Genomic DNA, 23,805 nt, shown 5'->3' with positions numbered 1-23,805 from the left:
GCCTAGTCTGTCAATTACATACAGAATACAGAAGAAGAGAGTTACGCCACAGATCGGAGAAACCCAATCAAAGCCATGCTACACACATCAAATTCAAAAGGATTTGCCAGTGGCCACAAGCCAACACAGCAAAGAAACAGAGAGCAGACAGCACACACCATTAATATCTGACAGCTTCCTGCTTTGAGATGGTGCATTTCCTCACTCAAAACATACTAGATGTTTATCTGATAACGTTACAATTAGGAGCAGAGCATTTTAACCATAATTGGAGACACATATTGATAAGTGCATGGAAGCCATCACAGACAGAAAATCAACATTACAATATATTGAAGCACACATGGATTTATGAATCTTATTTCAGGTAGAGGTTCCTTTGTAGAGCTATGCCAATAGGAGGTGTACATGCAGGTGGCTTGTGGTTCTGTGCAGCAGCTTGTGAACTTCAATTACATTTCAAAAAACCTCTCACGCCACATTAATGCTCTGGTTAGTTGGAAGTACAGCAAGCACAGCCAATGACCAAATTAGACTGCATGGAGTTGAGTAAGATACTCTCCTTAGGGTGATGCCAGAAGTGTTGAATTAGACCTTATAATCTGTTAAATCACTGACACACGAAAAAACCTTTAAAAAAACTGCGTAACAAATCCTTAACAAATGTACATTTCCTTTGTTAGCGTGTGGGCCTTCTCTATGATGTGGGCAGGTGAACACCTTGGGGCCTTACCTTGCAAACCAGAGGCTGCACTGAGGAAAAAGTCCACAGGCAGACATGCATTCTGGGAAAGCAGGACAGGGGGCGGGGGCAGAAATGTCTCCAGCTGGTTGGGTCTGGCTCTTCACTTCCCCCAGCTATGATCTGCCAAGACAGGACCATTTTTCAATTTCCCAAACATTTTAATGTACTTGCATCATTGAGAGGATGACGGTTCTCAAGTAGGCCTAATTCACATGGAGATTGAGTAGGTGGCCTTTAATCTGTTCCCCCGGTGATATGGCGGGCATCACAGGTGATCACTGCCATGAACAGAAGAGAGGACCGCCTCTGCTTAAATCACATTTTAAAGCAAATCAAATCCGGGCAAACATTTACTGGCCGTCCATATTTATAACCGTCATCTACTACGTGAATGGAATTACTTACTGTGTAAGGCAAATTGAGTTCAGAGCAAATTAATGTTCCAATTAAAAGCAAAAGTGTAATGGTAAAAACATCCAGGAAAGAATCCTTCCATGCACCATGTGTTTTGCAAGCAGTCTGGCCACTCTGATCTCTAATATTTATTTCTGTGGTAAATCTTTAAGAATGATATAAGGTTCTATTGATATTCTCAAGCCCTATATAATGTAATACATCTATAATATTCAACAAGGTCTTCTTATAAGATTGTAGACTAGTATAGCAGCCCATTCTGAAGAACAAAGCACAAATATATTAATGATGCTCATTTTATTTGTCGAGATGAAGAAAATAAAGAGAAAACAATGTTTAGGCTTCAGTGTCAACAGTTCAACAAAGAGAAGTAACGAGTGCATTTCACTTGCGTATTCATACCTATTGTAGATTGGGCTATGCCCTACGCACTTTTAAGGACAGCCTAACAAGCATGTTGCAGTGCCTGGTAGCACTGCACCAGTGAATCAGAGTTCCAATTAGAAATGTCCATTTTTAGTATTTTTCTATATTTTAACTATACAATTTAACTATACATTTCCGGTTAATAGGCATGAGAAAATTGTGCTTCATTATTACAAGTTTAGCTTTAAGATAATTGGAATCGGACTATCATTATTTTCATTTTTAGCCTGATCAAACATCAAGTACGTCCCAATATCTGTCATACTTCAAAGGATTTTAAGTGGCAAATCTGCAGTGCTCAACGGAGGACGCGCGTAGCACTGTGCCGCCACCGTACCTGAATCATTCTGTAGTTGTGACGCTCCCGGTTCACCTTTGGGCAAGGTTATCGAACCTGGCGGGCGTCAGTAAATAACCAGCTGTGTAAATTCAAATAGGAACACAAAAGAAATGTGTAGGCTATACCAGTCGCTGTGGACGAGGGTGTGTGCGAAGCGAATTATGTAATGCCACTATAATGGTTCGCTTTTCAGGGCTGACTCGCACGCATCCAGCGACGGGGAAGCCACTGACGGCTGAGTAGGCGCCGCTTGTTCACTTTGTTAAACTGTCAGACTGTCACGACTGCCCCTGTGCTCTGTACACACAGGAGGCGGCGTGGTGATGTGCGTGGCGAACAGCGAGGCCTCCCCAGCAAACACGCGAGACACTGTGCAGCTCTCCCAGTGATCCTTTCACACAGTTTAGATATCGGGAAATACGTTTCGCAGCGTGTGTACAGATAGATGAGCTGAATTCATTTGAATTCAAGATGCTATTCTGCTTCGAATGCACAACCTTACTCCTGAGGAATGACAGAAAAACTGCACATGCGTGGGACACGTCATAACAAACTAAAGCAACTAAAGTGTCTGAAAACTGCATTTGCAGGTTTGTATTTTTAGTTAGACCCAGATAAAAGGCCAGTTGGTAATGATTCTGCTGGTCTTGGAAAAAGATGCAAACAATTTAAATTTGATTAATAATCTTTATATCCGAGCCTAAAAGCAAAAGTAAAAGTACTCCAGTACACTCACACAGTGCATGTTGTAGATCCATGGTAATGACTGCCATCGTTGCGGTGTGCATTGCTTGCGTCATTCGTGCTACCCCCTCAGCCAGAGCTCCTTTGAAAATTCGATTAGAGGAACTTCCCTGGGCAGCACTACTGCCTCACAGCAAGGAGGTCCCAGGTTCAAATCTGGTCTTGGGGCTTTCCGTGCGGATTTTTCTGTTCTCCCTGTGTCCATGAGGGTTTCCTCCAAAAACATGCAGCTAGGCTAATTGGACACCCTCAATTGTCCATAGGCATGAGCATGTGAGTGAATGGTGTGTGTGACCTGTCATAGATTGGCAGCCTGTCCAGGGTGTATTCCTGCCTCTCGCCCAATACATGCTGGGATACACCCCCCACGACCCTGACCAGGATAAGCGGGTATAGATAAGGAATGGATGTATGGACATTCATACTAGAAACCATAACTGTTACCTGCTTTCTTGAATATGGCCTGGTTTCTTCAGCATTCCTGAGTAAAATACACCAGTGCTTTAAATTGCTGACATGTTCCTTTTCAATGGCATGCAACAAGTTCAATTTAGATAATTCTAAGTTTCTCTTTAGATTATTCAAATACACATTGCACAAGGCAGCAGACATAATGGAGTATATTTTATTTACATAGCGATCTACATCCAGTGATCTTAAAGTGCATTACAGTGAACCGACCACACGTTGCATTCACTTGCATTCTGAAGGTTATGGTAACATCTGACAAATTATCATACAATTCTGATATGAACAAAAATTAATTATTGAACATAAACTGCTGTAAAAGAGTGCCATCTTGTGGTGAAAACATGTAAGTTTTCACTGAGGTTTATCTGTGGAAATAGGCAAAAAATATTTCAAAGAAGCTCTGCCTCTGACCATGGCCCTCATCTCGCTATTATTAGATCTGATTAGTCTGTTTGGTGCCATTCTCATGTCTGTTTGACTTTCTTTTAACGTTTTATCCCCAAATGTTCCTTCTTTTCTCCACTCCTAGTGTGGAGAGCCCATCCCTATGTTTAAGTCTGTCTTATCACTGCAACATCCTCTACTTCAAAGTGTAGTCTTGATGCAGCACATTTTTTGAGGAGTACACTTATTGCACAGTTGATGCAGACAGACAGCAGGTGCCACAAAGAGACAAGAGAACCCTTCTGTATACACTGAAATTAAATGCTGAGTAAATAACTAGGAGAGAATGAGGAAAACCATATCAATATTCTTTATTGATAACTTATGAAGGACAGTATTTAAAGTTCCTGAAGGTTACAATGCAATAATTTTTGTCAGCGTTATAGCGCAAGTCTTGCTTGGTTCCTTTCTACTTCTATTGTCATTGAAAAAGTATTGCATACTTACCATTGAGGATGCAAAAGTAGCATACTTCCCTTGGATGAGAAATGTGGTAAAACCACTCAAATGCAGAATTTAAAAATGCAGTACAATGAGCATATCTGCTGACACTAAATACATTCAGAAGAAAAATTCAAGTTATCGCTGATGAGTGCATACATAAGAAAGGATCAGCCGATTCATTTTTGTTTGATTATTTTGCAAAACGCTTGCAAACTTCATGTGTGCTTTTCTGCTTAATTACAGAGCCTAATATGACGTTATATAATTTAGAGCTGGGTCGAATCAATTCATGGGAGTCCCTCGTAACGCCACTTTAGAACTGTCAGGGCAAACGCTCTTGTGGTTTGTGCTTGGCAGACGACCAGACTGCATCCACATCTGATGAACTGCTGAAATGATCAGGCACTACTGCTTTGGTTCAGTCTCACCACGCCAGCCCACTTACCGCACGATAGGATGTAACAGTCGACATTTAAACCAACGATTCCAAACCATCCCAGCAGAGGGCACCACAACCTGGAATACCAGTCAACTCAACAACATCTGTCTGGGCCACTGCACTATCCACACCATATAAAAGCCTAGTCACCAAACATTGGGACATTTTTATATACTTATTTATATAATTTATTTTCTTGACTCCGAGTACCTCCCATCTAATATATACATATAATACATACATGATTAGACTCGCTCATTATGAGTAATATTTTTTACGCGTGAACGGCTGAATTGTAGAGGGATGGAGATGGAGATGGTGAGCGATGGAGAGGAAATGAAACAGAGAAAAGCTTGATTCCCTCCGCGTCTGACCACGGAAATAAAAGTGCTTTATTTGGATGCGTCTCAGACCCCGAACTTCTCTGATGTTCATGGAAATACTTCAGAGGCCCTGTGCTGCTGTGCACGCGCGTACGCGCTCCTCCAGAGCAAAGCCTCCTGAGCAGACACGTGAGATGAGAATACACGGTGGTGCTGGATACTGCAGGACAGGGAGAGGGGTGGATCTGTAGAAAATGAGCCGTATAAAGAGTGTCTGTAACAGGCACAGCGCGGGTAGGTCACTGGAAGAGCGCGGATGTGGGAGGGGGCGGGGCTGGGACCTGTCCGTCACTTGAGGCTGGTCTGTTTGGGCAGCTTGGAGTCCAGGATGAGTTCCCCGCTCTCGGGCCCCGGGTCCTTCATGGCCATGCTGGCCCCCACCATGGCCGGGTAGGTGCGGTTGCGGCGCATGCCGGCGTTGAGCTGGCTCAGGGGCCCCAGCGCGGGGGCGGGCCCCGCCACCCCGAAGCGCCGCACCTTGTCCACCAGGTTGAGGTTGAAGACGCTGACGTCGGTCTGGCTCTCGCAGTCGGCGCGCCCCCGCGACTCCGCCGCCACCTCGCGCAGGATGGAGCGCGCCGGCTTGGACGCCAGGAAGTTGTCGTAGGGGGGGCTGGGGGCGCGGAAGTCGAAGGGGGCGTCGGCGTCGGCTCTGGCGGCGGCGGCCGGGACTGGGCCGGTGGGAGAGTTGGGCGGGGTGGAGGGCGGGGCGTCGGGGGCCCTGGGGGCCGGGCAGGGCCTGGGCGGGGCCCCGCTGCCGGCCCGGTCCCAGCTCTGAGGGTGGTACACCGCTGCGGAGATGCCCCTCTCCTGCAGGAGGCGCACCAGGCCCAGGGAGGTGCTGGTGGTCTTGGTGGAGTCGCGCAGGTTGGTGAAGGACTCGGCCAGGCTGAGGCGGCGCGGGGTGCAGGGCGTGGCCGCGGGGGTGGACCTCCGGCTGCTGCTCATGATGCAGGAGGATGTGAGCCCCGCGTTAAGGCTGAGGGGCGGGAGAGGGGCGGGAGGAAAGAGGCAATCGCACCTCTTAGTACCCAAATGAGCTCACAGTTTGGACTGAAAGGCACTTCCTGTGCTTAAGCTCAGGTGCATATATTTGTATATCCTGTATTTATGTATATCCTGTACATACATTCAGTTTCACAATGAACTGCATATATATACTGTATATAAACGGCATATATACAGTATATTTGTACCTATAAACTCTCTATCTCTCTCTCTTTCTCTATGCATATACATATATATATATATATATATATACACATACGCATAGAGAGAGAGACAGATAGATAGAGATACAGTTACGTATATATACACACATTATATATATATATATATATATATATATATAAAGAGAGCGCTTCTCTTTGCTTGGTTAAAAACTGCACTGTTCCAGATCCAAACTTCTCATGCTCCCAGGTACCCCTTTCTTTCCAAATGCCATCTGCTTAGCGGTGGAAGACTCCAGCTGTGAGTGTGGGGGTGGCGGGGGCCTCACCTGGGGGTGACTCGCGTCAGCTCGTCAGAGGGGTGCAGGATGCGGCAGGTGGTGAAGGTGTACGTGGAGCTGGTGTGAGACATGCATTTGCCTGGGTAATAAGGCGCTGCGGGAACAACAGAACTCACTCAGTGAAAACAAAACAGACTTTCTCCCACATACAGACAGACTGCATCATTCTCACCACACACAGAAAAAGTGAACTGTATTCATGTGATGTAAGTACATACATATCGTAGACAGTGAATGTACATCAAAGATAAGCACTAAAAGTAAGGCACAGACATATCTTCATTTAAAAAAATTAATGATAAAAAATAAATTAATGCTATGAATGGACACAATCATTTCAATAAATATATTTGCCCAGAGCAGTTGTTCTTAAAATCAAACCACTTTCGGTCTATGAAAACACGCGATGGTCGGTGGGCAACAATTATATACTAAATTTTCTTCAGAAACATCCATAGTATCTTGTTGGTTTTGTGAAGTGTCAATATTACCAGGAAAAAACAGGCACACCAATCCCATCGTGATACAAATAAATTTTCAGGCATAAATGTAAATACATGTTTAAATTTAGCGAGAGGTACTTTGATCTTCATAAGAGGGCCATAGGGAAAAAAAGATTTGTGCAGTACTAGCTCATTCGGCTTCTTTGTTTTTTGCTACATGTTCAGAGAATTGTCCACTAGGGGGAGACATTTTGACACCATTTAGGTCATGGATACTCAAATCTGGCCCTTGAATCAAAGTCCAGCCCTGGTTTAATTCAGTCGTAATGAACACAGACTAACCAGGGGTTGAGGTACTCGGACACTAGCTGCTTACCTGGGGGCTCGTGAGCCACAGGATGGTTGTTGTTGTTGATGCTGCTGGAGGAGGAGGAGCAGGAGGAGGCGCGGCTGCGGCAGAGCGGGGGAACGGGGCCGGACGTCGGAAGGTTCTGGAAGAACAGCTCGCCGGGCTCGTCCTCCTCGAAGTCGGAGAACTGGTAGACCTCCTCCAGGTCCAGCTCCAGCGGGCGGAAGCCCTTGGGCACCACGCCCGGCCGGGAGTCCAGGATGCCACCCAGGTTGGGCTGTGCCAGCTGCTGCCACTGGTGCAGAGTGGCCGAGCCTGTCCCACAGCAGGGAGCAGAACCACAGAGAGCATCCGGTTAGATCAGTCCTCTGCCCACTGGCAGTGACATCACCACGCTGGCAGTGACATCACCACACACATAGGGCACATTGCTTTTAAAATCAACCAGTGTCATACATTTCATATAATTTCAAACAGACAAATACAGGCAGTCTATGTGCTGTCATACTAACATGCAGCCCAGGAGGACCACCAGCACCCAATCATTTGCCTCTATGGAGAATTACACTGGATATAAATCATTCTCTGTAGCCAGAATAGTTCCCACTCTCCCGTGGATGTGCACTGTAATGAACTTTCCCAGATATTCCAAGGCGGTGATATTGCAGAGGTAAAAATAAGGTCAAGATTGTTTTTGCCTTCTGTAAAATTGAATTGTATGTGAAACTAAGAATATCTTTGAAGAAACTGCAAAGGGATGTATTTTCTGAGGCACAATCCTTTTAGAACATTTAGTACCATCACAGGCACACACGCTCCTTGTACGCGCATTGCTCATGAGCTTAATGTATAATCCAGCAAGTCAGCCAGTATTTTACCAATATCAGTAAAGTGGCATTGCCTATGATTATAAATAAGTAAAAATTAACAATATAATGTTTGAATAAAAATTATTATTTGCTCACAAGCTAATAATTAGTTCTCTTTTTTTTGGTCGCTTGTAAAATTTACCAGCTTTTCCATAACCTTCTGGATGAAAATATTTCAGGCATTTTCAGAGATCTTCAAGGACACTGCAAAGTTTGTGGTGCATGTATTACCCTTTGCTAACGATAGACAACCTGCTGTAAAAAGTCGGGCCTACATTTGACAATAAATATATTATTCATAACAGAAGACTGGGGAATTCATTTAATTATAATGATATTTATCTAAATTATTGGCATTCTATCTTCTGAATGTAGGAGGAGATGATATTTCTGACTTACTGTATGTACTTCAAATAATTTATTAAAACAAGCAGGATAGGATGATGAGCTCCCTTTTCTATAAACCAGTACAATTCCTAATCACCACACTAATATGAGTCTGTTCACTTCTTTTTTCACTTTAATTTTCATAATAATAATAATAATAATAATAATCAGTTTTGGTTATGGCTATCATAAGGCTAGGCGCATACAAAAGAAACAAGGAGTAAAGAAAATGAATCAGAAATAAAGGAAGACAGTGAATTTTATTGAAGAATTTCAGTTAAATCAAACCAAAAGGGAGAGAACAGAATGCAGATGTTGGGGACAGAGACAAGATGAGATGTAAACAAGCTCAAAGAGAATACAAGTGAAAAGAAAAGTGAACAGACAGTGGCCTCTTGTGGTACAGACCAAAGCTCTAGAGCACGGAAAGGTAATTGCATATGCTTACAACTGCATTAAATAATTTAGAACCATATTTGGCTGCCTAAAACATAAACCATGAAATAACAAAGGAATGCAGACTCTTGGAAGATACAGGGCATTAGGACACAGGCATTGTCATTTAAAGCAAGGAAATACACTAAAATAGATTCTTCAGCACGAGACTGCTGCACTGAAGGATAGAAGTGCTGAGATGATATAAGAACTGACATCACCGTGTATAATTGTGAATTAATGCAATGTAATTTGCAATGTCTTGTTGTTTAAGGAAAAAACCCCTGAATACCCTATATGTGCCATATAAGTCCGGAGGTCATCAGAAACTCCAGTAAGTATTGAAAACACGCTTCATAACACACTAAAATTGTCCAGGCCATGTACTATCACAACCTCATAGCTCAATCACTTGGGGTTTTGAGCCATCAGTGGCAGGATACTGAAATGGACATTAAATAGAGCTTAACGAGTATGTATCTCAGTGTGTTCTGCAGTTGTTTCAATAACCTTCTGTACACACTTATTGTACATAACCAAAATAGAACGTAATGTAAAATGTGAACAGAAAAACAAAATGACAAAAACAAAACTGACATATAAAGTTTTTGTGACAATAAAACACAGGAACTGAATCTAAAGTTTAAAAATCTTATAAAAGGAAAATTAATAATTGGTTCAGCATTCGGTCAAAAATACTTATAACTATAGCGTTAACCTGGCTTTTTCTACAGAGACCTAGGGATAAATTCTTGGCACTAACCGTAAACAGGACACAGGGTGAAGTCTGGGTGAAGGTATAGTTTATCCTCCCTACAAGGTACACAAGTCAAACATCAATACTTTAACCAGCGGTGCGGCTGGCTGTCTCTGAAGTAGTGCTGTGTGGACACACCCCTGGACTTCCTGTGGTGCATGAGAGACCAGACAGAGCGAAAGAGGAGCAGGGAGAGGGGGCGGGGACGGGGACGGGGGCGGAGCCTGCAGCAGTCACCTTCCAGGGGCTTGACGATCTGCAGCTTGTCCGGCAGGTAGGAGCGGCTGACCAGGGAGTAGCCCACCAGGCCGGAGGGGTGGGTCCCCAGGGACATGATGCTCTCGATGGGCGTGAGGGCGCCGCTCCGCCCCCCGCCGCTCTCCGACAGCTCCCGCAGCTTGCGCCCGCGGTCCCGCTCGAAGAAGCGCCGCTCGCTCAGGAAGTTCTCCCGCCGCAGGGACAGCCGCCGCAGGGCCAGCTCCAGGTCCCGGGAGCTCTGAGCGCCCGGATTCTTATTGGAGTCGTCCATGCTGGAGCCCAGAGACAGACATGCAGACAGACAGACATACAGACATACAGACATGCAGACATACAGACATACAGACATGCAGACAGACAGACATGCAGACAGACAGACATACAGACATACAGACATACAGACATACAGACATGCAGACATACAGACATGCAGACATACAGACATACAGACATACAGACATGCAGACAGACAGACAGACAGACAGACAGACAGACAGACAGACATACAGACAGACACAATGCTGCCAAAGTTAGTCAGGGAAAATAACACCCTGCTGACAAAAACGAGGCACTAAGTCACGTCTGAGTTTATATTTACACTCACAAATTACATTTATTATATCAAAACGCTTATAATTTTAAAATTCAACACCTTGTTCCCTAACATTAGAACACTAATCTTAAACTTATAGAAAAGCGAACCAGTTTTTAAATAAATAAGAAAACAAAGTAAAACCCTTTCCTGGTCTCCTAACCCACATACAAAGCCCAAATTTCAGACAGATTAATCAAATAGATTATTTTATTTAAAAACTATTTGTGTAGTCACCAAGTACAGTACAAGCAATGTATTTCCAGCCAGTGCTATTTTGGTATTTGGTATTTTGACATCCATAACAATGATATCCACAGAATCCTGCTAATCTCAGTGGCTATGCCATTAGCAGTGAGGGAATCTGAGGGAGTGGCAGTTCGGCTCCGCCCACCTGCTGTCGGGGGACTCCAGGATCACGCCGCTGGAGCGGTTGCCGATGCCAACGCTGCTGAGGTCACCGGCGTACCAGCTGGACGGGGGCGTGCCGGAGTTCAGCGAGGACGGCTGGTTGGAACCCGGGATGTTCGCGGTCGAGGAGGCCGGCGAGCGCAGCATCACCGTCTGGTTTATGTTCTTAACGGTCTCGAACACGCGCTTGTGGTGGGTCCTCGCAGAACAGACAACACGCACAGCTTTCTCTCACACAAGCACCGGGAGAGCTGATGCCTGGCTTTGCACACGGCACCGGTGCTTTCTGTAGTACACACTAATACACTGCACTTCCATGCCTATGACCAATATGTGTAGCCTCTATTGTTATCGACATGGCCACAGGAACTCACCTAAACTAAATTTATTTCCTTGCACACCAGGAAAATAACATCACCTTAATTGTTTTGAATGACTGACACATTTAAACCTGGAGCACAAAGTGACTGCAACATGGCAGAAAACAACCTTGTGTAAAAGACAAAAAGTGTTGAACTTACTTCTGCTCTTCCATTTCAGGGTCGTTCAGCTGCATCTCCTTCCTCATGGTGCCTTCAATCTCTGCGGCCAGGGAGTCCTGGGACACAGGAAGAGGACTACTGTCCCAAAACTCCATTGAACTACCGTACCATAATACACACTAAACTACTGTACTATACCCCCCACTGTACAAGTGTACCATACCTCCCACACAGAGCTGGATCACAACTGATGTACTGTATGAATAGTGTTTGCACTCTGACCCTTTGGGCTCCTGTGTTATAGCAACGGATTTGTATCTAGATAAAACTGAATCTATTCCACTGCTGTTTACAAGGGGAAGGGAAAAGAGGCTCAACCCACAGGGGCCGCACACCCACCAGGGGGAAGAGGCCGAGGGGGTGGACGCGGCGGGGGGTGCTGTTGGGGAACACCCTGTTCCTCAGGTTCTTACACTCCTCCTGAGCCTCGTGGAGCATCTCCACGCACTCAGCGTACTTCTCCCCCAGCTCCAGCAGCTGTTCCAGGGAGACAGAGAGACCGGTTACACCAGAGGCACGCTGGCCTCCAGGACACTGCTCCGCCTCACACTTCTGTTTCCGGCTCTCTCACCTCCATCACAGTCAGGGAGAGCGAGCCAAACAGAGAAGGAGGGGGACAGAGTGAGCATGAGCAAGAATGCTAATGGCATACGGCGGAGAATTAAACAGGGGAGAGAAAAGCAGATGCATGCAACGGGGGCTCAATTTGAATTTGCATCAAATTAGCAACTACATTCAGCTGTTTTACAACCGCAGCCATAAAGGAAACCCTGATTCGCCCGTTCCTTAGTAGCAGGTCTGAATCCTCCGATGTGTCATCGCTTACCTCAGCGGTGAGCTGCCGCTGGGCATCTTTTGCTGCCGCCAAATGCTGGCTGAGCTCCTCGTTTTCAACCGAATACTGCAGAGAGAGAGAGAATTCATACAGCCAAGTGAACAGGCCAGAATAAAGCATAACAATACCCAGAACAACAGCAATGCCTGCTGCCAAATGAGGAATATTATCTGTTATCAGAAAATGTGATTAGCTTTGCCAAATGCATTTTGGAACCCATTATTAATTTGAACGGTTGAATACAGTCACACAATCAAAGCACAGGAAATGATGACAGAATTGCGAACAGACGTCAAGTGGGGCGATCTGACCCCGGATCACATGACTAGGGTGAAGCAGCAGTTGGGACACTCACAGATTTGGCCTTCTTCTGAAGGTCGACAATCTGGGACAGGAGGTGCGTGATCTCCTCCTGCTGGCGGGCAGCGTCCTCCGTCTTCCGGGCCAGCTCCTCCGCGATGGAGGAGATCTGGAGGGTGGACTGCCCTTCAGGCCGGGAGCGTGGGGGGAAAGGGTTAAAACAGTCAGGCTGAGGCAGTTCCACAGGGGACGGAGTCTAGCGACCAATCACCTTCTCAGGTTCTCGCCCATTAAATATGACCAAAATGCACTGTCAAACAATCACCCACTTTTTGAAACATTGCTAAATCTGTACACGTTCAGAGTGAAATCAATTCTGATAGAGTACACTGGATCTAAGATGGACTCAAATAAACACTGACATTTTTACTATTTGTGATCATCTGGAGATAACAGACAATTATGAAGATATAATCCACTCAAATCCATGTAAAAACATCAGAAACAGCACAGATTATCAAATTCACTGATGAGTAACTGAAATTTCTGATTGAAGGTTTAAAGGCCCTAATCAAATTTTCATCTCAGTACGCAGTACAGCAGCATTAAATCCCAGTGTAACTCCGCAGAAATAAACATCCAGCTTGCAATTATGATTTCTTAATGGTTACACTGATGAATAAATACAAAATTTTAGTTGTAAGTGATCTAAAATACTTAATAGACACCCAGTATGGCTTAATGTAATAATTTGGAGGCAGGGGCTGCAAGTGAAAAACACCAAACGGGATAAAAATATGGTATAAAATTTCAAAGATCCATTACTAATTCTAAAATACATAATGGACAAAAGACCCATACTGATTGACCCATAATAGATAAAACTCCATAACGAGCACACAAATACACCCCCGATAAAAGTGTGAATAAAAACTTTTTAAAAAACACAACCATATGAATCATAATTTGCTGACATGCTGAACAGATGCTGGGATAAACCGTCCGTGTCGGCTGAGGTGCTATTTACTCACTGAGCTCTTTCACGCAGTCGTTCACAAGCTGATGCTCCTTCTCCTCGTACGAGATCGTTTCGGTCTTCAGGTGACAGGCCTGAGGAGAGAGATGCGGAGAAAATGACTAAATAACACCAGGCACGGCAAAAGCATTACTGTCTACAAGCGTGTACCTCTCAGTAAAGCCACCGTTCGGTCATTCTAATGAACGGGTGCGCAGACTTACACAGGAGACAGAGTACAGAGATTCTGCAACACATGCTGCACACATATGAGCACACATACTGCACCACTTAGAATACTAATAACAGAGTTAGAAAGTTCTTTGAAATCCTCCTCTGCAAGTAAGGCATTAACATGCATTTTGGCTTACTGTATATACATTCTACAGACAGAAAATCGCACACAAGAGGAACATTCAATATGCAAACTCCCATTTACCAGGATTTTAATTCCTGCACTCATTTAATCTTGCTGGTTCAAATGTCCCAAGGAGGACAGACTTTTATTACGAAAATGAGTGACTTGGGAAATCCGCCGTTATACAAACCAGACAAAGTGGCCTTAACTCTGGAAGCAACAGTAATGAAATATGACAGCGGGTACAGCTTCACATATAATTTGTCCCAAATGCCATCCGCATCACCCACAGGGGCACAACCACTCAAGCCTTACTTCTGATCTGAGTACGATGTTCTCCTCCTCCAGGTCTTTGAGCTTCCTCTGCAGGGAGTCCATGGGGAAGTAATTTGGCACAGAGGACATGGATTTGTTTCGCCGTAATCTGCGCCAGCCCCCCCCGCAAGGAAAAAAAAAAAAACAAGAAACAGAACAGCGTATGGCTTCAGAGGACCCTAGGGAATGTAAAAGCTGTGTAGCTAGGAGATGGTGTTTACGTCATCAAGACAAAATGCACGCAGCACTGTCACAACATGGCAGCAGTATCATCCGTTTGCCACAGCCAGCAAAGGCATGAGATGGCAGCACTGTCGGTCTGATAGAGCCGAGCCAAGCATGCGAGGGGTAATGTAAAAGGAAATAAAAACACAGACAAAATACAGCAGGGAGGGGGCGGCGTGGATACAGTGGGAGGATGGATGGGAGAGGTGAACACAGGAGGAAGAAGAGAGTAGGAGGGAGAGGTTAGGAGGCAAAGTGTGGGTGGCAGGAGAAAAAAGCAGGAAAGGAAGAGGTGGGGTTGGAGGGGATGGGAGGGAAGGGGCGGGGCACTCACGGGGTGGAGCTGGCGGACTCTCCCTCGCTCTCCTCCGCGGTGCTGGTGTAGAACTGGAGGAGCTCATCCTTCATGGAGAGCTCGTGGCGCAGCTGCGCGATCTGCAGGGCCGAGGGGCGGGATTAATAATGAGGTCACCCCACCGCGCGCGCTTCAAACCAGCCTCTCCCGTCCGGCCGCGCCCCTCCCGCTCACCTCGTCCCGAACGATCCCCACCCGTTCCTCCAGGAACTCGTTCTGCTCCGTCAGCGTCCGGTTCTTCTTCAGGAGCGACTGGCCAATCCGGGCGGCCAGCTCCAAATCCCGCTCTTTCTGCGGGACGGACAGAGGAAGAGGAGGGCCTCTTGTCAGCAGACAGGACAGGCGAGAGATTGGGTCAGCAAATACACACTAAAAAGCAGCGATATTTGGGAGCTGGAGTGGAGAAAGAAAGAACACACCTGCACAATGCCAAGAGAGATTAATGTACAAAAGGCCTACATGCAGTTCATCAGGTAGAAGGCTGTGCTGAGCCAAATGAACCTGATGAAGACTATGTAGGTCAGCACAAGCCTAATGAAGACTATGTAGCTCAACAGAAACTTGATGAAGACTGCTTAGGTCAAAACGAACCTGACGAAGAGCCTTTAAGGATTAAATGTTGTTAGTTTGCAAGAAAATCACTGAGGGCACTGAAGCAGAGCTCAAGAACATTCGGTTTTTTGCTTTAATTACTCCTTGTTATCCTGCACGGTACTCTTTTCCTCCAGGGGCTAGAGCAGGCTTGCACGCAGAAGTGCCGTAACAAGCAGTCAACTTTCAGAAGACACCACGCCGCACTTCTTGTTACCCGCTCAGCCACGCACAAAGCCAAAAGCCTCAGAAATGCCACTGAATTTGGAGCGGCATCACTTCTCAGGACACATCACATTATCGCGCGCTGTTGCCTCCTTCTTTCGACGCAGCCTTACCTCTTCAAGCAGACGTGTGACAGCATCGATGTCATTGTATGTCTTAGTCATCTGGCCCACTCTTTCAGCACATAGCACTGCGGAGAGACAAGGGGGAAACTGCGTGAGTTGTACCGCGTCCTCCGTACATCACAGCAACATCACAGGTGCATGATGGGTACAGAGGGGGGCCTGAGGCTCTCTGCCCAAGGCTGACTGACGCCTGGAGAACGAAGATGATGAAGATGCGCGACAGGAGCGCTACCACAGTGTCAATCATACGCAGCAGCCCAGATGACATCAGCGCCTGTGCCATTTGCCCACGTAAATGAGACGTGACTGTTACCATGGTGATACACCCCTCCGAGTCCCCCCGACAGGTCACAAATCACTTCTATTAAGTCCAGAGTCACCAGGCGGGATCGGAAGAACGTGGGAGGCTAGACATTTACCAGACTGCAGCATTGATTGGCCGGTGAGCTTTGAGGTTTCAAAGTTTGAGTCTTGAACATGAATTATTTTTAATTAAGTTAATAAATTGGGGTCATAAAATTGTACAGCACTTGCCTGCCCCATGGCAACACTGTGCTTAATCCTGCATAAGGTAGGCATGTGCAGCCAGTCTGAAGTACTGACCTGCAGAACTGTCCTCAGTCCCCTTCAATATGATAACTAAGACAACAGCAACTGGCTGTATTTCTGGTCAGGGGCTCCAAAGGAAAGTTAACAGGACCATGCTTTCAGTCCAACCCACATTTAAGGAACAAGTCAATCAGATTCCAACGCAATGCACTTCCTAAGTCTTTCTTTCACCGGGAGCCAAGACTACAATCCCCAGCAGTACTGTATGGAGATCTGCTCCATCTGCAGACCACTTACAAAAACCTGAGGTGAGTCAAGGGAGGGAGTATGACAGCAAGGATCACTTACAGGCAGACTAACTTAAGATGGCAGAGACACCAAACACCGAGGCCAGGCAGGAAAGAGCCCGGCACATTCTGCTGATATTGACAAAGGACGGTCTAAAGACAATGGATTACTGACGGCATGTGTAGCTCAAACAGGAGGCACGAGGACGAAAGGGCCACCATTCCTTAGGTATGAGAGCGTGTAAATGTATGCCCTGTAGGTGCTACAATATCGAGCACACCGAACATGGGCCTTCCGCACTGCCAGACAGTGATCGATATTGGACCCAGCAGCCTGTGCAGTGGAGAACACGCTGCATCACAGCCAGGCCAGTCATTAAGGAGGCAATAGGGTCGCCGTCTGCAGCCTGCCCACAGGCACACACAGGCCTGACCTTTCCCCAGGAGCACAACCGGGGGGCGGGGTTGGTCCGGGGGAGGGGAGGGGGGGGGGGTTGTTTTTAATGAACACGTGAGAGCAGCAGTATAGGGACAGGGGAGGATGGTGAGTGAAGAGGGGGGGGGGGGGGGGGGGGGTAGGGAGGGTACTGGATGTAATTTTCACCTAACACTTTCACGCACCATTAACACGTACACTTGTGCCTGCAGCTAATATCAACGCCCATGTTCAGATCAATCGGTGTGAAAAAAACAGAAATGTACCAAATGATAACGTGCACATAACAGCTGCTTACCTTCTTCATATTTACTGCAAATGAGTTTGACATATTCAACGACATGGGCAAACTACAGAGTGTATAATAGTGGTAAATCAATACAGTGATGAACATCAGCCAGTCAAAGTATGCAATTTGCCATAAAATGGAACTCATAGTTTGTGTCAGGCTCAGATACAAATGAAAGACATCTACCTCGATATTTTTAAAAGCGAGGCCCACTTTTTTCAGAACAGCAAATCTTTTGTGTTATATAATAAGGAAGGTAATCTGAAAGTACACAGATGGGACTGTGCACCGACTCCACATTGCATCGCACAGGCAGAGGACAAGCCTGGCATCGATTGTCATTAAACATCCATGCAGTGCCCCACAGCAGCCCAGCATGATGTGACATAACCGAACAGCAGCGTGTAGGGATGGGGGTGGCAGGAGAGTTAGCCTGCTGGGGCCTGCTCTCCTCCCTGCTCTGACCATAAACACAGAAGCAGGGTTCCTCTCACTCCACAGACGTTCTGAAGGAAATCAAAATGAACCCCGTTTAAAGCTCCACGCTGCCAGCTTTGCAATTCTGCCAGGCCCAGAAGCGGCTCTTTCATGAAATATTCACCATCGCTACTGAGAGCAACAGAAGCAGTGTGGCTCAGTGTTGCAGGCCCGCTGACAACAACAACGATAACGATGACAACAACCACGCAGAAACTTCCCAGCTTGACAAACTTTGCTGAAACCACACAAAGGCAAGCACACGCACACACACACGCACACTCACACACACTCACTCACAGAGAACAATCACGGCTACGTTCTACCTGGCTGCTTTCGGTGCAAGAAAGCAGTGGGCTAGCAGCTCCCCCCTGAGAACAGAAGCGGGGCTAGCAGCAGAAGCAGGGCAAGGCCCCTGAAAGATCCGTGCGCACTGGGGCATGATTGCAGGCACTCACACTCTCTCCCAGCAGACAGCCACGATTCCCTCCCTCTTTCATAACGGCGAACCCAGAGGCGTTACCATCCGTGCTCTCCTCATAGTACCAGTCCAGGTCGTAATAATCCGCCTCCACGAATCTCTGCATGCTCAGTGTCCTTGGGTGGAGAGGGGCTGCTCTGCTCCCGCACGCCTCATGCTTGTGTAACACTAACACAGCCCGTGGCAGGCAGCTGCATCCCTGGTACCCCAGCGCGAGTGTGGGAGACAGAGGAGGGGAGGGGCCAGACAAAATAAAAACTCTAACACAAAAACTGCAGCTACCGGTTGGAATAGGAAAGGAGGCGTGGCCTGCGGCTCCCCCAATCCAGAGCTCTCGTTTGAGGGCCGGACCGCCCCGGGAGGGTTAGGAGGGGAGAGAGAGCCAATCCAGGAGGGCTGCGTCACAGAAAGCCCCGCCTACCTGAGATTTCATCAACACCGCCAATTCCCCCCCCTTCTCCCCCTCATTCTCGCTCGCTCGCTCCCGGAGGACACGGCCCATCCCTCCCTCTCTCTGGTTGCTATGGAGACCATCTCTGATTCCAGCCTCCAGCATGAAGGATATGAATGCTAGGCACTCCTTTTAACTTTCACCAAGCAGTTTACTTCAGCCTGGATTTACAGCATGGCCAAGGCGGAGGGACGGTGGGATAAAATATCGGAAAATAGCCAGCCATTATACACCTTCCGTTATTCAATTTACACCCAGAATGCTGAGAAAAGCACTTTGTCTCTTCAGAGCAGCTGAGGAAAAGCTGCTGAGCGGGTGTAATCACCTCTTCCAGCCAGGCTTGGGAACGGGTGTGTGGAAACAGCCCATAAATGATGGCAGATGAGGCTCAGTGAGTCACCCTAACCGGAACCATGAGGAATGTTGTATCTCAGAAAAGAAATGGCGGTCACACCTGAAAAGTCATGTTTTCGCTTTTGCTGACTCGATGGAGACCTACAACATTAGTCACACCATCTTTGCTCTTACTTTATGTTCTCTGGGTTCTATTTTAAGCATTTTTTCTAAGCATTGTTTTGTTTTAACCAAAATTAGAGCTACAGAATATAAATAGCAACTACAGCCTGTGAATACATTAACTGCTGAAGCTAAAATTAACAGCATAGAGACAGCTTCAGAAAATCATCACCTTACTGTATGTCCTTAGAGGCATCTGCCCATAGACATCTGTCCATCAGTCCATGCACACACACACACACACACACACAATCCATTTCAAGTCTGAATTAATTTATTGAATTACCCCACACTGACATTTTTAATAGCTTCTTCTCAACATACATAAGGTGGTGGGCAAAACTCCTATTCAGGAAAGCAGTGCTTGTTCACAGACTTCCTATAAACAAATAAATATCTTTTGATAGGTACAATGGGAAAAGACTGTGTATTGATTTTTTTACAGCCCCTTATATCAATTTAATCTAACTGCATATAACAGCGTATGAAATAAATACAAGACAGCAAGAACTTCCTGAAAGTTTTTAAAGTCATTTGTTACTGGTACCGAGTAACCAGTGGCATAAGAAACTACAAATAGCATTATTGATGATAAGAGTATTTTAGAAGAGAGCAGTAATTTATTTATCTGAAGTATGTTGACCCAATAAAGAAATATCTACAATAGAAGAAGAGTCGAGATCTATTGACTTACCAGAGTTTATTTTGACTAAAGAAACACTGCAGACAGTTTAAACATCCAAAGATTAAATCAATGGTAGAATCACATTCAAGGTAAATCATCTAAAAAGTACTGTACTGTAAAAATTTAGGGAATCTACTGTATCAATAGCACCAATTAAATTCAGATGTCCAAATGGCCAAAAAAGTGACATAATGAAATGTTCTTTAATCAACTCAGATCTTCCCCCACTAATGTACCATTCCACCGCAAATGTACCATTTTACACTAAGATATTTATGCTAAAAACTTGAATATACTCACCTCAAAAATAAAAGCAGAAGAGTCTTACAGCCATATAACATTCATTACCACAGAAATGATGCACCTCACAATCTTCGCCTTACTGCAACGTTATCCCATTGTACTGTAACGTTCCAACTGGGGGAAAAAACAAAGAAGGCAGGACTCACAGAAGTACTTGAGCGTCTCGTCGATCTGCTCGGTGGTGAGGTCGATGCTGACGTCAGGGGAGATGAGGGGCGTGTGCAGCCAGTCGTCGTGGTCATACCCGAAAATGGTGTCCGCCCTCAGCTTGTAGAGAGGCAGCTGCTCCTCCAGGAGGCTGATGATCTCCACCTCTGGAAGGTCAGTGCTGTTACACACATCTGTGATGGAGGTAAAGGAGCGTCAGAGCCTCTGGAAGATCAGTGCTGTTACACACATCTGTGATGGAGGTAAAGGAGCGTCAGAGCCTCTGGAAGGTCAGTGCTGTTACACACATCTGTGATGGAGGTAAAGGAGCGTCAGAGCCTCTGGGAGGTTGGGAGGGCAGAATATCAACACTGTTACATACATCTCTAGAGAGGACATAGCACGAGGACCGTTACAAACGTCTATGCAAGAGAGGAGACAGGACATACATTGTTACAAACACATTTTCTACATCTCTGATATACAGGGCATAGTATCAATATTGTACCAAACAGCTGTGACAGACAGGACAGAGAGTCAGTACTGTTACACTTACCTGAGAAACAGATAGAGATACAGAATACAGTAAACCAGTACTGTTATTAATTTAGATTAACAGAAAAGAAGAGTGGGGTGGCTCAGGAGAAATAAAGTTTCTCAATATCACAGTGTAAAATAGTGAAGTCTGAATTAGACGACTTGGGCTACTGGCTTCATGGGATTACAGCTGTATTGAACTCAGCGCTGTCAGATAAAAGGAAACGGGCTAATCTCTGTAATTAAGATAATGGCACAGGATGTTATCCCAGGCCTACACATTCACCCTGACGATGGTGGACAGCTGCAAACACCTCACTCTTCTCCTTCACAAAAACACCATTAAGAGTCATTACTCAAGACCAGACAGCGGGTTCATTATTTCTGCCATTACCAGCTGCACACCGTCTTAAAAATAAAATTGCATAATCAGTATTCATTTAGTTCCTGCATTAAAATATAATGGTCATATGCAGTATGTCCAGCACAAATATGCCACATAAACTATACAACAATGAGGCAGGACAGAGATGAGCCATAGATAGCTATGAGCCAAAGTCAGTAGCAGTTCCAAATTCACTATGCGTATGTTTGTGTGTGTGTGTCTGTGTGTGTGTGTGTGTACGGGTGTGTATGTGTGTGTGTATGCATGTGTGAGTGTGTGTGCGCGCGTGTGTGCTCACATGCATATGTGCATGGAGTTGGAAGATGGTATGAAAAAGGCGAAGAAGTCAGCAGCATTCGCCCACTGTCCAGTGTGCCCGCAGAAGCTGTCATGTTCCACCAGCCTCCCTGATTAAGTACTGACTGCAATGCCTGTAATCTGGCCTGCCACACTGTCCTGCATTTCTGACCCAGGGGCTCTATGCTTCAACCTAAATGCTTGGAAAGGTACGCCAGAGCTAAGGGCTACACATAATTCAAAGTTTTCCCCAGCTGCTGGTAAATAACAGAAATACTTCCATGATATGCACTTATTTCCCTTTTTCTGTTGTACAAAACCAATGAGATACTTTCCATTTCCTCTGAATTCATAGTTTCACACACTGCTGGGAAAATAATTTGATTTAAACTAGGTCATGCCCCAAATAACTGAATGAAAATGCTAACCACTACCATTAAAATTACTTTAAAAATAAATTTGCTACATGTGCAATCAATACCTTTAGCCTTTATTGCTGACAAAGGCACTGGTACTCAGGAGACTGGATTATTGCATTTCCTACTGAATCTGAACAGCGCAAATATATACAAGCTACATCAGAGAGGGACACAATTAACCTTGAGCACCAAAATATACAGTCAGTAACACACTCGTTTCTCTTAGACTTGAATGCTGCCACTGTGTTCTATGTCCTACATCAGGGGTCCTCAATCTTATCTAGAAAGGGCCAGTGTGGATGCAGGTTTTCATTCCAACCAAGCGGTTACACACCTGATTCCACTCATCAAAATCCTTAGCAGAGATTCTTGTGGTTGATTAGTGGAATCAGGTGTGTTACTGCTTGGTTGGAACAAAAGCCTGCACGCACACCGGCCCTTTCTGGAAAAGATTGAGGACCCCTGTCCTACATCCTCGAGTTATTACAAATGTCAATTAATATTCAAGCCTTTCATAATATTGACAGTGCAGTTCCACTGAAAACCACAAGATGGTGCAACATGCCCATTTGTAAAGATGCCTTTCGACAACCTGCAGAAAGACATAGTGAACGTGAGCAAATGCAGTCCTGCCACAGCCACATTGAAATGGATTTATTCATTAATAATACATTTGTTAATTAACACCACCATATGATTTATTTCACAATAGTCATCATAACCACAGTCAGTTTGTCTTTTCAGTTTTTTTGGTGTCCAGGCTCAGCTCACACACTGTAGATGTATTACAGCACTAGCATGCCTAATCGGAGATCAGTAGGCACCAGGAGGAATAGACGTGTGTGTGTGTGTGTGTGTGTGTGTGTGTGCATGTGTGTGTGCGAGTGCGGGTGGGTGTGTGTATTTGTGCATGTCTCTACAAGGTCAGCATGAATTAGGATTAGTCAGGATCAGCCAGGTGGGCACTAAAAGCCATTTTCACAGTAGAAGAGAATGTCATGATTTGTGCTGAAATCAGAGACTCAGAAATGAGGAGAAATGGTTGGTTAACTGTTTCCATAAAGATCCTGACCTCTGGACTCTGACAGGTCACTCTGAATCACCTGCACACCGAAGCGCTTACTCAACCCTGCAAGCCCGGACAGCTCAGCACAGCGCGGACAGGAAGAGCGAGAGAGAGAGGTGCCAGGGGCCACGCACCTGTAATGGTCCCGGCGTCCCTGTAGATGATGTCACCCGGTGCCTCCTCCAATGACACGCCCTCGCTCACATATTGCTCCTCCTGGCCGAGCGCTGCCGGTACGCCACCGGGTTCCGAGGGGGGCGTGGAGGGGCGGAGCGAATCGGTGACGTCCAGCTTGGCAGCTTTTCATAGGAGGAGGGCACCGCGTGCCATGTGAGGCGCAGTGCCAGTCGACTGGGGTCGGGCGGGCGCAGTGGCAGCGAGTCTGGGCCCTGGGCCAGCCTGAACAACCTGCGGAAGGGGAGAGCCAGAGGAGCGTCACGCGCCTGAACACGCACCTGAACACGCACCTGTCCGGAAGAGTCAGGGATACTGAGAGAGAGTAATGTCTCCACAGGCAACAAGCCACACTAATGCAAATCCATTAAGAGCGATCAATGAGTAATATGACCAAAAGCTTAATGTACGCTACCAAACAACATATAGAGCACTATTGCTACATATAATGCATTATTAATTAAACAATACAGTGAAACAGCTGCAGAAAAAATGTAAATAGAGGCAGTCACCACTGTGACTATAGCTTGTAATGTAGTCACCACTGTGACTATAGCTT

The 23,805-nt window shown here is 45.9% G+C and overlaps 1 protein-coding gene across 5 annotated transcripts; it reads right to left on the bottom strand.

The window, feature by feature from the left end:
* Window positions 1–731: 731 nt before the first annotated feature.
* On the bottom strand, window positions 732–23,372 carry LOC118234701 (trafficking kinesin-binding protein 1-like). Of its 5 annotated transcripts, XM_035431448.1 has the most exons (16): window positions 23,207–23,372; window positions 20,368–20,562; window positions 15,736–15,812; window positions 14,981–15,097; window positions 14,786–14,886; window positions 14,227–14,335; window positions 13,570–13,648; window positions 12,594–12,724; window positions 12,230–12,304; window positions 11,743–11,880; window positions 11,383–11,459; window positions 10,845–11,060; window positions 9,838–10,130; window positions 7,180–7,467; window positions 6,349–6,454; window positions 5,139–5,829 (listed from the first exon to the last, which is right to left on the bottom strand). In XM_035431448.1, the coding sequence occupies exons 3-16, from the start codon at window positions 15,784–15,786 to the stop codon at window positions 5,139–5,141; spliced, it is 2,472 nt and encodes an 823-aa protein (XP_035287339.1). In that variant the 5' UTR covers window positions 15,787–15,812; window positions 20,368–20,562; window positions 23,207–23,372. The 5 variants fall into 5 exon arrangements, with proteins under 5 accessions (XP_035287340.1, XP_035287335.1, XP_035287338.1 ...); XM_035431449.1 differs by lacking the exons at window positions 5,139–5,829; window positions 20,368–20,562; window positions 23,207–23,372 and adding exons at window positions 732–865; window positions 18,309–18,372; XM_035431444.1 differs by lacking the exons at window positions 20,368–20,562; window positions 23,207–23,372 and adding an exon at window positions 18,309–18,632 and having other exon boundaries at window positions 3,879–5,829.
* Between the last annotated feature and the right edge of the window lie 433 nt (window positions 23,373–23,805).

Source organism: Anguilla anguilla, chromosome 8 (genome assembly GCF_013347855.1).
Source record: "Anguilla anguilla isolate fAngAng1 chromosome 8, fAngAng1.pri, whole genome shotgun sequence".
Classification (NCBI taxonomy): Eukaryota; Metazoa; Chordata; class Actinopteri; order Anguilliformes; family Anguillidae; genus Anguilla; species Anguilla anguilla.
The sequence above is the reverse complement of the archived record's forward strand: the minus strand, read 5'-3'. Positions and strand labels throughout refer to the sequence as shown.